General features: G+C 38.0%; 1 protein-coding gene across 4 annotated transcripts in view; it reads left to right on the top strand.

Annotated features, from left to right (window-relative positions):
- The window catches only part of ZEB2 (zinc finger E-box binding homeobox 2), a 134,720-nt gene that overhangs the window by 112,897 nt on the left and 7,129 nt on the right, over positions 1-14,694 (top strand). For 3 of the 4 annotated variants that reach the window (XM_084893319.1, XM_084893320.1, XM_084893318.1), the window contains exons 5-9: positions 1,983-2,171; positions 2,917-3,131; positions 5,798-5,906; positions 6,843-8,812; positions 10,164-10,344. In XM_084893319.1, the coding sequence (XP_084749445.1) occupies positions 1,983-2,171; positions 2,917-3,131; positions 5,798-5,906; positions 6,843-8,812; positions 10,164-10,344 (2,664 nt within the window). Of the gene's footprint in view, positions 1-1,982; positions 2,172-2,916; positions 3,132-5,797; positions 5,907-6,842; positions 8,813-10,163; positions 10,345-11,935; positions 12,024-14,694 lie in introns of all 4 variants that reach the window. The other variant, XM_084893321.1, reaches the window with a different exon arrangement.

Genomic DNA, 14,694 nt, shown 5'->3' with positions numbered 1-14,694 from the left:
TTTATTTGATCCAATGTATTAGCTTATAGTTTCAAGTCTTTTTAGCATTTCAGTGGTTCTACTTTGGTGAATGTCACCTACCATACATCAAATTTGAAAAACCTGAACATAAAGGAGGACCTTAGCCTCATCCTCTTTGGCATACCTGGTTCTTCCCCGACACTAGTGATTTTCTTTCTGAAGTATCTCTCAACTCTAGCCACTTCTCTTGTAGTCTCTATCACCAATTCCTTAACCTTTCTCTTTTGCAATCCCTGACACACTCTAGCTGGATTTAAAAATGCAGATACTCCACAATTCCACCCAACCATCCTCCTTGCTTAATACCCTTCAATGTCTTCCTGTTTCTCCTAGAATAAAACCCCAATCCTTATCAGGGTTGTCACAGGCTGCGTGGTCTGGTTCCTGCCTGCCCCCTCACCTTGCATCACGCTGGCCCGCTTTCACTCTGCACTCAGCCCTGTCCTTCCAGAACCTGGGATGCACCATGTCCTTCCAGTCACCACTGCTCTTCCCCAACTTCTAAGTTAAAACTTCAGGCATTCTCCATTAAAGCTTTCCTGACCTTCCAGACCCCATCAGCTCCCCCTGTTACTTCTTCCATGCCACCATGCAACTTCCTTTCATAATACTTATCTGAGTTTGTAATGTCATATTCATTTTTCGAGACAATATCACTTATATTAACTGCTCTCCTGGCTTTCTGAAGGATGAGACTGGATCCGTCTTTTGCTTATCCAAACAAGACCAGATGAGTGTCACATACCAGGCATTCAGTGAATGCTTGTTGAATTCATGGAAGGTTCCACTTCCTGTTCTCATCTATAATTCACACGTCCATGATAGTGAAAGCCAAAAATAAAAATAAAAATGGACTGACTTGCTTGAAGATCACCCTGCCACAAATTGCCAGAGAGAATTAGTATAGCGGGTTCTGTGATATCTTTTATGGCAGAGAAGGCGAGATGAAGAATATGGTGTTCTCAAGGTTAACTGCTCTCAGAAACTGTGAAAGTGGAACTCCTCCATGAATTGTACAAAGCAAAGGGCTTTCTGTCACCTCCTTGTAGTGGAGGATAATGGAGCAGACACTCTCCCAGCTCTGTCTTATGCATAAAATTTTTATTTAGAACGTTTAAGCCCCACTCGTTTCAGAAACATACCTAGAAGTTTCAAATATGCACAGTCTTGTCACACAAGTTGCTAAAATTGATTTACCACTATTACTCATTTTACGGGAATAGTCATAATTACAATATTTTAAAGTAACTCACACAGCCATATAGCCATTTTCTTAGCTGACTCTCTTACCTTGTATTTCTATCAGTCATGAGCTTCATTTTATTTTCAGTGGCTTTAAAATACTGAGCTACATATTGAAATTATAGGAAAAGATAAACTGCCACATTCCATGATTTTTTTAAAAAAACAAAGTCCCAGTATTATCTCTCTAGGAATATCTGTCCCCTTGCATCTGTCTGGGAGTATGCAGTCCTGGTTGTCTGTGATATTCAGAGTGGAGCGTTAAAAGCTTATATTTAGCAACAGGATGTAGCTGTGGTTAGGGACGTTAAGTTTAGTGGACAATAAAAAATTAAATATACCTTTATTAAAAGAGAAGGAAGTTTTATATAGGCTATTAAAGTCGCTTGGAGCTCATATTATCCCTTCCCCTTATGAATCTTAGAATGCAGTTCAGCTTTTTGAAAAAATTTCCCTAGAAATCATTTGTGAAGTTATGTGGCTGAGTATCCCTGGAAAAAGAAAATAAAACATGCCTGTGTAACTTAAAGCAAAGTCCTCTCATTTTTTGCACACACGAATAAACATGTAACCCCAACATGTCTGCAACATTTCTTCCGAATACACTAGGTATCTGTAGTCTTTTTGTAAGTTACCGTGTCTTCCTAGCAATGATGTAAGCAGACTTGGGCTCCTAGGAGGAAGGAGAAAAGACATGTCTTCTCCTTTTATGATTTCAGTTAAGAATGCAAATTGCACAGCAGACTTTGAGGAATACTTTGCCAAAAGGAAACTGGAGGAACGCGATGTGCACGCGGTCAGCATCGAGGAATACCTTCAGCGCAGCGACACGGCCATCATTTACCCAGAGGCCCCCGAGGAGCTGTCTCGCCTTGGCACGCCCGAGGCCAATGGGCAGGAAGAAAATGGTGAGGCTGTAATTCATTTTTAGCCACTACGCTGACCTCTGCAGCTGTTACAATTACAAATGCACTACATGCCTGGGTGTTTACCTTAAAATTTGAGGAACAGCTGCAGAGGCATGGAATTTCATGAGCAAAGATTAGAACTGTAATTTTAGGGTATTGTGAAATTTTTTTTTGTCAGCAAATTTGTGTCATTTGTACATCCAATAAAGAACAAGAACAATTAGAGCCCATTTCTACGAGATAAAAATATCTAAATGGGTCCCCATCTTTCTGAAATATTTCACTTTTCGAGGCAGAAAATACACACACACACACACACACACACACACACACACACACACACAAAGTTTAGAAAGACTGACCCTAACCTTTGTTCTTTTACGGGCACCTGACCAGCTCCTTCACCCTGTGAATTCCTGAGTCATTTTGTGACTCCAGGTTTACTACGTACTGTCAGTCACCTCCAGAGAATCTCCTCATTTATCAGCTGTTTAAATCCTCCTCCTTCTCTCTCCCCCGCCCCCCCCAAAGCTCCAGTAATTAATTAATTTCCCAGCGCAGTGTGAGCTGATTCCGACAAGTCTGTCCCGGGTGCGCGCGGGGCCATGGCAGGCGCGCCGATGGCACTGGCGTGCACAGACTGCCCTGATTCCTGTCATGCCATCCCGGGCAGCCAGCCCATTAGCTGCCATTGATTTACTGACCTTTTGGCCTGCTTCTCTCCCTCCCGTCTCTGGGCTTACAGACCTGCCACCTGGAACTCCAGATGCTTTTGCCCAACTGCTGACCTGCCCCTACTGCGACCGGGGCTACAAGCGCTTGACATCCCTGAAGGAGCACATCAAGTACCGCCACGAGAAGAACGAGGAGAACTTCTCCTGCCCTCTGTGTAGCTACACGTTTGCCTACCGCACCCAGCTCGAGCGGCATATGGTGACGCACAAGCCAGGGACAGATCAGGTGGGGGGGCCGGTTTCTAAGTGATTCCTTTTCTGTAATAACCCCTTAGAGGAACGATATTGCTTTGATTGGCAATCATTATTAATTTTTCATGGCATTTTGAAGATGCAGATCTTTTAATGGTAATAGCTTTAATTGAGGTCTAAATGATTTTTTGATGGTCTCTTCTAATATGATTTAATAGTCTTATGTTCACGATCGAATGAGTGTGTTAATTTCTAATTTAGAAATTTTATTTGCACTTTAACTTGACTTTAGTTTCATTTTTATGTTACACCAAAAAAAAAGTGAATGAAATTGTAGCATTTTAATTATACATTATTAAACATCTCAGCAATTTTAATTCCATTTTTCACCCACTTTTACTGGGGGGAAATTTTTTTTTTTCATATAGGCTCTAAGTCAGAGTAAAAGAAATGTGTATTTCTTTCACTTGTATAACACCTTCAATTACTTAGAGTATTTTTACAAGCAGTTACTAGTTTATGAAATCTAATTAAGTGTTTTAAGGAGAAAAAATTTTAAAGCATATAATATATGTGCATATATTGAACATAAACTGGATTACTACTAAAATATTGGATATAAAGTTAAAAAAAAATGATCCCTTCTTGATATGCACGTTTATTGCTGAATGGTAAAATTACTCGGCCTCTTTTAGCTTACTAGTGTTAAAAATAAAAACTCTATCTTTGACAGGTAAGCAAAGCTTCTTAAACCCTTAAAATGATTGGATAGGATTGATTCACAGTGTCTCTTCAATGCTTTAGCAAAGCTGCTCTTTCTGCCCTCCTGGGAGAACTGACCGCACACTGACATTATGACGTATTCAGGTGGTAACAGAAATGGTGTGTCTACCCCCCAGCACCTGGCCCTCCAGGGCTGGAGTCCCCCTGGATAACCTGGCCACCAGACCTGTTTTAAAAATTATTAAACAGGATATGCTACAGAACTCTTAAGTTTTGTTTCCTATGGGCTTTATTTTCTTTGACTCAGGAAAATGAGAGTAAGCAAACACAATCAAGCAATGATGTGTATTATGGAATTTTACTATTTTAAGAGAGCATTTCACGTAAATCACTCCATTTATATATGATTGGGCTTGTCATCTGAATGTTTTTCAAAGTTCAGTTACACAAACTATGCTTGCATAGCTACACTCATGTAACCGTTTACCTCCCCATTCTTATATGCACACAAACGCTAGGGGGTGGGAAAAAGGGCCTAGATATTTATCTAGCATAACTGCTTTAAATTTCACATGCAGAAGTGTGATTGTGTTGGCGCATTATGAATGGTAGCTTTGGTGTTGAAAAGTCCCCTCATTTGCTCATGGCATTTACAATTAGTAAATTAAAATGATTGTATCATATTAACAGTGGCACAACTAAAGTTTATAGTAGTCCTCTGAGGGCCGTGGGGGGAGACAAAGCAGCTGTTGCTGTTTGTTTATGCAACTCAGCAACATATGAGCGCTGGTCCCTCAATGGCGCTCGGCGGGCTGGGCTCCGCTTGATCTTTGAAGGTTGCTGCTGTTTGAACAAACCTCCCTGTGTCCCATGTAACACCATCTGTCTCACTAGGAATGTGGGAAGATTCAGCACACCCTAGCAGTTGTCATACCGTTTCTGTGCTGTCTTTTTTGCAAAAGGCTTTTGTGTCATGGCTGCTTGAAAAAGGCTGACCTCCTACCTTGAGCATCCAGAGTGGATGACTGTATTTTTTTTTCCCTCCCCTTCAGAATTTGAAGTCACAGTGCTTTTTATTTCCTTGTTCAGAAAGGTCAACTGTGTTTGATTCTATCTTCGCTGCTTTTAACTTGTCTTTTCAGCAAAGTTTTTTTTTTTTTTCTCTCTCTTTTTTTGGTCCCTACTCCCTAGCACAGTGCTAAAAATGAAAAGGAAAAGTCGTTGAAGTCTTTCCTACTGGCCTGTGATAAAACTGCTCATGATGTTGTCTCTTACATTTGATAATGAATCAGATCTGATATGCAGCACCTCAGGAAAAAGAGGGTTTACACTTGCTCCTAGCGCAGTGAAGGAGCCCTTCAAACATGCTTATCGTGTAAAGACATGTTTATAGTGAAGGGGTTGTTGTTTTTTTGTTTGTGTGAGGGTTTTTTTTTTTTCTTTCTTTCTTCTTCAGATTTGGTTTTGCTTCAGTGTAAGACACACTGTTACCCTGATACAGAAAATGCGATAGAATTAGTTGTGTGTGTGAGGGGACTTACTTGGGGGGAGGGAACTATTTAGAATTTTTAGGATAATATTTTTTTTTCTTGACACACTGGTTGCATATCATCAGGAAACCTTCAGATTTTAGCATCTGCCGTAAACACGGAGAACCACAAACATGTTCACAATTAGGCTTTCTCCTCTCGAAAGGCTCAGGGAAACATTTTGGAAGAGATACTACAGAGATAATTCTGAAGCAAGTAGTTGGATGCGCATGTGAAAGCACTTTTTTTTTTATTTGTCCCAATTTTATTGCCAACATTATCACTTTTATTGCAACTCTGAAAGACTGGGCAAATAAATAAACATGCACTCAAACCTTTTGGCCTGCCTGGGGAGGAAAAAAAAAAAAGAGGCCTTTTAAAAATATTTGTAGCGAATTTCCTTTGTTCCTCCTGCACAAAACTGATGTCAGTCTTTCTCCTTTTATAGCACCAAATGCTGGCCCAAGGAGCAGGTAATCGCAAGTTCAAATGCACGGAGTGCGGCAAAGCCTTCAAGTATAAACACCATCTGAAAGAACACCTGCGAATTCACAGCGGTGAGTAGCAGGGGTGCTGGTGCTCACCTTTGCATTTTGCTTCCTCAGGGGAGTCTGAAAGATCGCTTAAAGTTTACACAGCCTTGCTTGTAGCTTTTCGGAACTCCCCACTTACTTCCTACACAATGTGTGCCTGTTTTGTCTCCATGAGACTATGTTTCCACCAAAAGCATGATCTGGATAGTAAGCAAGGAGAGAGATGCTTATAGTTCTTAAAAAACCAAAAATGCTTTGATTTATCACAAAATCTAGAAGCTCCTTTTTTTCCTTTAAAAAACAACAACCCTTCTACAGGTTAAATATTGATGACCTGAAGAAGCTCCAATGTCAAATTCTAAAGAATATTCATTTTTGATACTTCACCATGAAAGAGAAAAAATTGAAGAATTTTGGAAAAGAGCTTTTGTACCATACATACTCCTTGATTCCTGAGAGTGGTATGTTACAAAACAACAACCTCCCGCCGAGATTTCTCCTGTATAACTGTTTTGATAGTTCTGCCAAGCATTTTATTACCACATTGGATGCCACTTAGAGGACTAGTTGGATTGGTAAAAAATCAATGGAATCTCTGAAGAATTGATTAAAGCCGTGGCTATCCTTCCCTTTAATACTGTGACATCTTTATTGTGCTATTGACCACACATTAATCTGAAACTATGTTTAAAAGGGGGCTGCCGATGGCAAAGGCAAGATTTGGGATCTTGGCTGAAAAAGGGATAGCCCTCACCTTCCATTGCTAACATCTTGAATCATGTCCTCCCAGGGTAGAGAAAGCCCAGAAACAGTTATGGCCACATAATTTTAATCTAAGTACCGAGAATGTAGAGATCCCCCATTGTGTTCCTTTCCTTTGGTTTTACAGATTCTTGTTTTGGTAGACAATTGTAGTCATTACTTAAAGAAATATAATGTTAACTCTAATTGTCATTCCAGGTGAAAAACCATACGAGTGCCCAAACTGCAAGAAACGTTTCTCCCATTCCGGTTCCTACAGTTCACACATCAGCAGCAAGAAGTGTATTGGTTTAATCTCTGTAAATGGCCGAATGAGAAATAATATCAAGACGGGTTCTTCCCCTAATTCTGTTTCTTCTTCTCCTACTAATTCTGCCATTACCCAGTTGAGAAACAAATTGGAGAATGGAAAACCACTCAGTATGTCTGAACAAACAGGCTTACTTAAAATTAAAACAGAACCACTAGACTTCAATGACTATAAAGTTCTTATGGCCACACACGGGTTCAGCGGCACTAGTCCCTTTATGAATGGTGCACTTGGAGCCACCAGCCCTTTAGGAGTTCACCCGTCCGCTCAGAGTCCAATGCAGCACTTAGGCGTAGGGATGGAAGCCCCTTTACTCGGATTTCCCACAATGAATAGTAATTTAAGCGAGGTACAAAAGGTTCTACAGATTGTGGACAATACGGTTTCCAGGCAAAAAATGGACTGCAAGGCTGAAGAAATTTCCAAGTTGAAAGGTTATCACATGAAGGATCCATGCTCTCAACCTGAGGAACAAGGAGTTACCTCTCCTAATATTCCGCCCGTAGGTCTTCCAGTAGTGAGTCATAACGGTGCCACTAAAAGTATTATTGACTACACATTAGAGAAAGTCAACGAAGCCAAAGCTTGCCTCCAGAGCTTGACTACTGACTCAAGGAGACAGATCAATAATATAAAGAAAGAGAAGCTACGTACGCTAATAGATTTGGTCACTGATGACAAAATGATTGAGAACCACAGCATATCCACTCCGTTCTCGTGCCAGTTCTGTAAAGAAAGTTTTCCTGGCCCCATTCCCTTGCATCAGCATGAACGTTACCTTTGTAAAATGAATGAGGAGATCAAGGCAGTCCTGCAACCTCATGAAAACATAGTCCCCAACAAAGCTGGAGTTTTTGTTGATAATAAAGCCCTCCTCTTGTCATCTGTACTTTCTGAGAAAGGAATGACAAGCCCCATCAACCCATACAAGGACCACATGTCTGTACTTAAGGCATATTATGCTATGAACATGGAGCCCAACTCTGATGAACTGCTGAAAATTTCCATTGCTGTGGGCCTTCCTCAGGAATTTGTGAAGGAATGGTTTGAGCAACGAAAAGTCTACCAGTATTCAAATTCCAGGTCACCATCACTGGAGAGGAACTCCAAGCCGTTAGCTCCCAACAATAACCCTCCCACGAAAGACTCTTTATTACCCAGGTCCCCCGTAAAACCTCTGGACTCCATAACATCGCCATCGATAGCAGAACTCCACAACAGCGTTACGAATTGCGATCCTCCTCTCAGGCTAACAAAACCTTCCCATTTTACCAATATTAAACCAGTTGAAAAATTGGACCACTCCAGGAGTAACACTCCTTCTCCCTTAAACCTTTCCTCCACATCTTCCAAAAACTCCCACAGTAGTTCTTACACTCCAAACAGCTTCTCTTCTGAGGAGCTCCAGGCTGAGCCTTTGGACCTGTCATTACCAAAACTAATGAAAGAACCCAAAAGTATTATAGCCACAAAGAGCAAAACAAAAGCTAGCAGCATAAACTTAGACCACAACAGTGTTTCTTCATCATCTGAAACCTCAGATGAGCCTCTAAACTTGACTTTTATCAAGAAGGAGTTTTCAAGTTCAAATAATCTGGACAGCAAAAGCACTAACCCAGTGTTCGGCATGAACCCATTTAGTGCCAAACCTTTATATACAGCTCTTCCTCCACAAAGCGCATTTCCCCCTGCCACTTTCATGCCACCAGTCCAGACCAGTATCCCTGGGCTACGACCATACCCAGGACTGGATCAGATGAGCTTCCTACCACATATGGCCTATACCTACCCAACTGGAGCAGCTACTTTTGCTGAGATGCAGCAAAGGAGAAAATACCAACGGAAACAAGGATTTCAGGTAATGAGTCATATATTTTTGCTGTGAAAGAGATGAAAATAATATTGTTGATGTTCATGCAGGAGAAAAATGATCGTGAAAAAAACCAAGTGTTATGGTTTCAGCAGAAATAGAAGAGTTTGTTTTAATTTGAACCTAGACTAGGAAATTAAAAGAAGAAAGAGTAGAGCGCTGTACTCTTGAAACATATTTGCCTTAAAAATAGGAAGTATTTTTGAAGCCTGTTTAGATTGACTCACCTACTTTTGGAGTTATACTCTGATAACAATATTTGGTATTATGTCCATAGATGCTAAAAGTTAACATTTATAAGTCACAGATGTTCACAAATTGCATGTATAATTTTGATGTGCACTTGGTTTTATATAGAATAGCTTATTTTGAAAAGTATTTTAAAAATTATTTTGCACATTCCACATGACTTTTTCTGTAATTTAAAATTAGCAAATAATTTGTGGTTTTTCAAATACAAAAGCAGGTATGTTGTAACATATTGGAGTATAATCCCTGCTTGCAAAATAGGAGCATAAGTAGCATGCACCTCCATTACAGCTGTCCCCGTATTCCATTTGACAGTACATCTGCCCTCTTTGTAAATGTATTTAAGCCTATTTAATCTTCTCTAATATTAATTAGTGCAAATGTAGTCTAAGAAAACTGAACTGTGGACTAGCAAATGGAAATGTATGTTATCATGCAAGTTTGCACTCATTGGATCAAGACAAAATAAATATCAAGAAATTTAATAATTTACTGATCCACATTCATTATTGTTCAATGCTGAAGGCTGTTTTAACATAGATAGAACATTGATAAAAAGTGTTATTAATATTCCCTATTTCAAATTAGAAAATTAAATATAAAAATATAGCTTGAGGCCGTTAGTTGGTAGACATACATTTAAATAGATTGCATAATAATAACATTTTGTACCTAAATATAAAATTCAATTAAAATGGGGTTTCTGCAGCTACATATCATTTCTGAAGTCAAGCACACTGGAAAATGCACAAATTCTGATGTTGAATTTTCATTCATGGGTATTTCCTAATATATAGAAAATTAAGGATTTTAGAAAATGTTATGTTTTTCTCATTTGCAGAGTTAACTATTTTCTATCCTTGAAAAACTATGAGCTCTATCATGTAGGATAGAGAAAGTTTATGTTTTTGTTGACAGGTGACATCTCATATATTGTTTGTGTAAGTTAATATGTTTTTTTAAAAAAAAACAAAAACTAGATCAATTAATAGCAAGCATTATGAGGTTCTCCAAATGTCAGCCTATGCGAAGTTGTTTGGTATCAATACGAAGAGAAGAGACTGTGTTGAACTGTGTGATTACATCACAGGGAGAATTGCTTGATGGAGCACAGGACTACATGTCAGGCCTAGATGACATGACAGACTCCGACTCCTGTCTGTCTCGAAAGAAGATCAAGAAGACAGAGAGTGGCATGTATGCGTGTGACTTATGTGACAAGACATTCCAGAAAAGCAGTTCCCTTCTGCGACACAAATACGAACACACAGGTATGAGTGACTTTGACTAGCTAGTTAGAGCTTCCTGGCCTGCTGTACATTTCATAATATTTAATGAGTACACTTGTGCAACATAAGATGTAGCATATGCTGATACCTTCAACAAGGAAGAAATAACACTTTTGCCTAGCTCAATAGGATTTTTTCCGTTGCCTGTTTATTGGATCACTTACGTGTTTGTGAGTGTGCTTATCTGTCTATCTTATGAATTAATCTGTACACCAAATTCACTAATCATGTTAAAGGTATCTATAAATGGCCAGGAAGATTAAATGGTATGCATGATTGAATCAAGCTATTGAAAATATCTTCAAATACTTAAGCTGTCAAGAACTTATATATGTAAAAAATTAATAACAAAAGAAATTTAGTCAATGTTGTATTAATTTCATCATACAAAATTTAAGTAAGCCATGATTCAGGGGTGATTCTGTTTGGTTTTAGTAAATTGGCCATATTTTGAATAAAATAAAAATGTTAGTTCTGTGAAAGAAAAGACACAGGTAACATAATAGGCCAAATATGCTACTGAAATGACTTGTATTTAGAAGACTAAAATAAAACTTTCTAAATTCATTTCCAATTCAGAAAAATTATAGAGTTGACAAGATGGCAGCCTAATTCTTCTCTTTGTGTAGAGAAATAGTGGGTTAATTTTTTAAAAGGAACGTGAAGTACTATCATATGAAGTAATATCACTTCCCATGATCTGATCTGCAACTCCCTGGTGCAATGACGCTGTGTTCCCTCCTGCCTCCTTCTCCCTCCACCCTTCACAGCAAAGTAACTCGGCCTCATCCCTGTCCCCAGCCTTTCTTCACTAGAGACTTGGCATGCTTTACTGATCCTAGATGGGGGAAAAGGAAGAGTATAGGATTTCAATAAAAATATTGGCAGGGAAAATTATTTTTTTTAAATTTTTTGTTTTAAACCAGGAAATCTGGTAACAAACATTTTAATATAGGGGGAGAAAATCAACATAATATTAATGCTTTTGGGGGGAAGTGATGAAGAGACAAAAGAAGAAAAAGAAAATAGAAGGACTGGGAATATTTTTGTCATACTTTGTCTAAATACATAGCACTCTTTTTAGAGACTGAAAACTGTCTTTGGGAAGCACTTCCTATTCATCAGCTTCCCTTTTCCTCACTGAGCATGTGCTGGAGGCAACACCAATGACCAGAATCACCTTGAGAGTGAGGGGAAAGTTGTGTGGGTTCTGTAACATGAAGTGTTGAGAGTAATGTGAAGAGAACAAAATTGATAAATACCAGTGCTCTTCATCTAGCTCAGTTTTCTTTTCCTTCAACTGTTTGATATTAATTGCTATTATTTTAAGTTCAAATAAAGATACTTTAATGACAACCTAATTTGAATAGCAGATCCCAAAAGTTTTTATACTTGTGTGATATAATTCAAAGTTTGATATGTCAGAATTTTCCTACATTTGTCTTTTTTGCTAGCTATCATATATATTTATTTAGTACCAAGTCCTAGTTAAGTATTTTTAGAGTAAAGATATTTTCATACCTAAATTTAATATTTTAATCAACCTCAAATATATTTTTATTTCATTATTCAGCTGCAATAGGCACATCACTGAAGGCATCTTTCCCTCTCTGATTGGTTTTATTATCTGACCATATGCAAACTCTATCATTTGCTACATGGTGAGTGTAAAACTTTTATTTTAGTGAGGGCTATCATACATATTGGCATCCAATCAATAACTTAAAAAAAATAAATTACATAGTCCATAAATTTCATAGGTATATAGAAAGTTGAGAGACCCAAAAGTTGACAAACATAAATACACATAATCAATTTGAAAAAATATGTTGTATCTAAAAAAAGAAAAAGAAAATGTTCTGGTCCTTTAAAATGTGAGATCTGCTTCCTAGAAACATTGCTTAGCAACAAGATGCTAACCATCCAATGGTTTCTCTAACCGTGTGATTAATTTTCCTCCTGTTGGCTCACCTGCTTGTCAAGTTTCCAGTATGTTAACTTTTTGGTCTCTTGACCAAACATCTCATGATGTTATTACTGTCAATGTATCAGGTTTCATCAAAGTGAAGTTCTTCATGAATTTTCTATCTTTATGATATATGTGGAAATTTATTCCATTTTCCTTCCCTAATCGGGCCCCAACAACCTTGTATTTGTTTATATTAAGCACTAGTAATACATTGAAAATGTAATAATATGAAAATTATAAGTGAGAACAGTCTTTGGGTTGATTAAGTCTGAGGTTGGGAAATGAAGTCAAATCATCATTTGAAAATATGTTAAGAATGTGTCATTGATAAAGTGTTTTTCTTACATGTCCACAATTTAACATATAGAATAGTTTAAATTAATAAGGAAATTATGAGCTACTTATTCTTGTGATCCTGTGCTCTTTTACCTTGACCTGTTTAATTTATTCCTAGGCAGACACCAATGATATAATGCTTAATTTTTCTTACCAGTGGTGTATTGCTTGCTTGCTTTTGCTGGGAATGGGGCCTGTGAAAGAGGAAAAAACACACTATATAAATGTTGACTTCGATAGGATTAATTGCCGCAAACAAGTACTGTGAAATAAAAAATCTGAAAACCCTATTAGACACTGTTAAGAACTCATTTGCATTACACTAAAATTTAAATTTGACATTTATTGAGTACTTTCTTTATTGAAATATTGAGGTAGGCACTTTTAAACCCACCATATTTAGAAAAGTAATAAAAATGTTTCGGCTTTTAAGTAGATAAAGTAGGAGTTTTACATAAATTACTAGTCAATTTTATTTCTCAGTTGTATGATAATATTATTCATACCACAAACCTTCCATTTATTAATTTCCGTTATCATTCCAGCTGTCAGGTGAATCATGAACTTCAATATTAGAAAAAATTACCCTTAAAAAGTTTTGATCATTCAGTGTCAACTTGGATGTCTTTTCTGAATCTTATTCATGTGGAAATTTAATTCCAGGATGTCTTGATTTGAATCGGGTAAACCAATCAAACAAGTTCAAAAGAGGTGAATGTCCAAGTCAGTTTCTATTTAAATAGAATTTACTGAATGCTTAGCAGTGAAACTTCTGGAGATTTAGTGCAAGATATAGGTCAGAACTCCCCTGCCTTCACTTCCAAATTCTGTCCTTTGTAAAACATAATAGCTGAACATTTTATTCTTTCATGTTGACAGTTCATAATGCAGAATTGCTATATTTTTATTGTAAGCATATTGTTTATTATCAAATGAATTCCCCGAAAGTTGGTTGCCTGTAACTATAGAGTATCTGTAAACGGACTGCTGTTTAGTGGGCATCACCCAGCATTGCTAACAGGCCTTGAAACCTGTCCTGGAGTGTGCTTGTTCTCTCTAAGGATACTGCTTTGTGTTTTGTTCCTTTGGAAAAGAGAGAGCCATGTCAACTGCGATGTTCATTCAAAACTTTTCACACAGCCGATCCATGAAGCGACCTATCTGGTTGACCTTTTTGTGCTCCTGACCTGATGAGACATTAGTTTCTAAAGGAGGTTGTAGGATAGTTCTACCAATAAGTGCTTTACTTGGTAAATTAGAAATCTCTCATCTGCAATTTCTCTTCTTTCCAATCAGATTTCTTTCTTCTATTTACTCTGCTCCTGATACATGCATCTTGCTTGCGACTTGGGAAATTATTGAAAATGTATTAATGAATGCAAATGAAAGGATCTAACATTGAATGAGTGCTCACAATCTACTATCCTTATACTTGCCACTCTTCTTAGCTATGTTGTCTCCTTGACTCCTATGCCCAGTCCGTAAGTTCTGTCTCCAAATGATTTCTCTTTCACTGATAAGAACCTTGGTCCTTAGGGAGCTTAACATAACTGAGACTGCACAGCGGGTCATAAAAGTTGGATTTAAACCCAAGCAATCAGACTCCCCAGGTGTAATCAGTGTTACATCTCTCCTATGTAACACTGAGCTGTCCTGTCCCTGTGAATAAAATTGCCCACTGTCAGAGATGTCTTACCCTTGCTTCTGATAGCATCTTCTTCTTTAAGGCCCAACACCACATTCTTATATAGCGACTTCGAGTTTTCTAAGAAGGCAAAACCTCTGTCTTTTCCTCCAATACACTTCTACTTCCTGTTAAATGACATCTCACTATGATAGTCTTGTCAAATGGAAAAGCACTCTACCTTTCCAAACTCTTGGCATTCCATCAAACTTTCTTCTAGTTTTTTTCTAGTTTGCCTCATTCGAACCATCGTTTCCAAAAGTGAAGGAGTGGTTCTTGTGTGGTTTGCATTATAATTTTTTCTTCAGACTTTTAGCCATAGATGAGAATTAGATTACAAGAA

This window comes from Pipistrellus hanaki (assembly GCF_964339955.1).
Source record: "Pipistrellus hanaki genome assembly, chromosome: 8".
Lineage (NCBI taxonomy): Eukaryota > Metazoa > Chordata > Mammalia > Chiroptera > Vespertilionidae > Pipistrellus > Pipistrellus hanaki.
The sequence above is the reverse complement of the archived record's forward strand: the minus strand, read 5'-3'. Positions and strand labels throughout refer to the sequence as shown.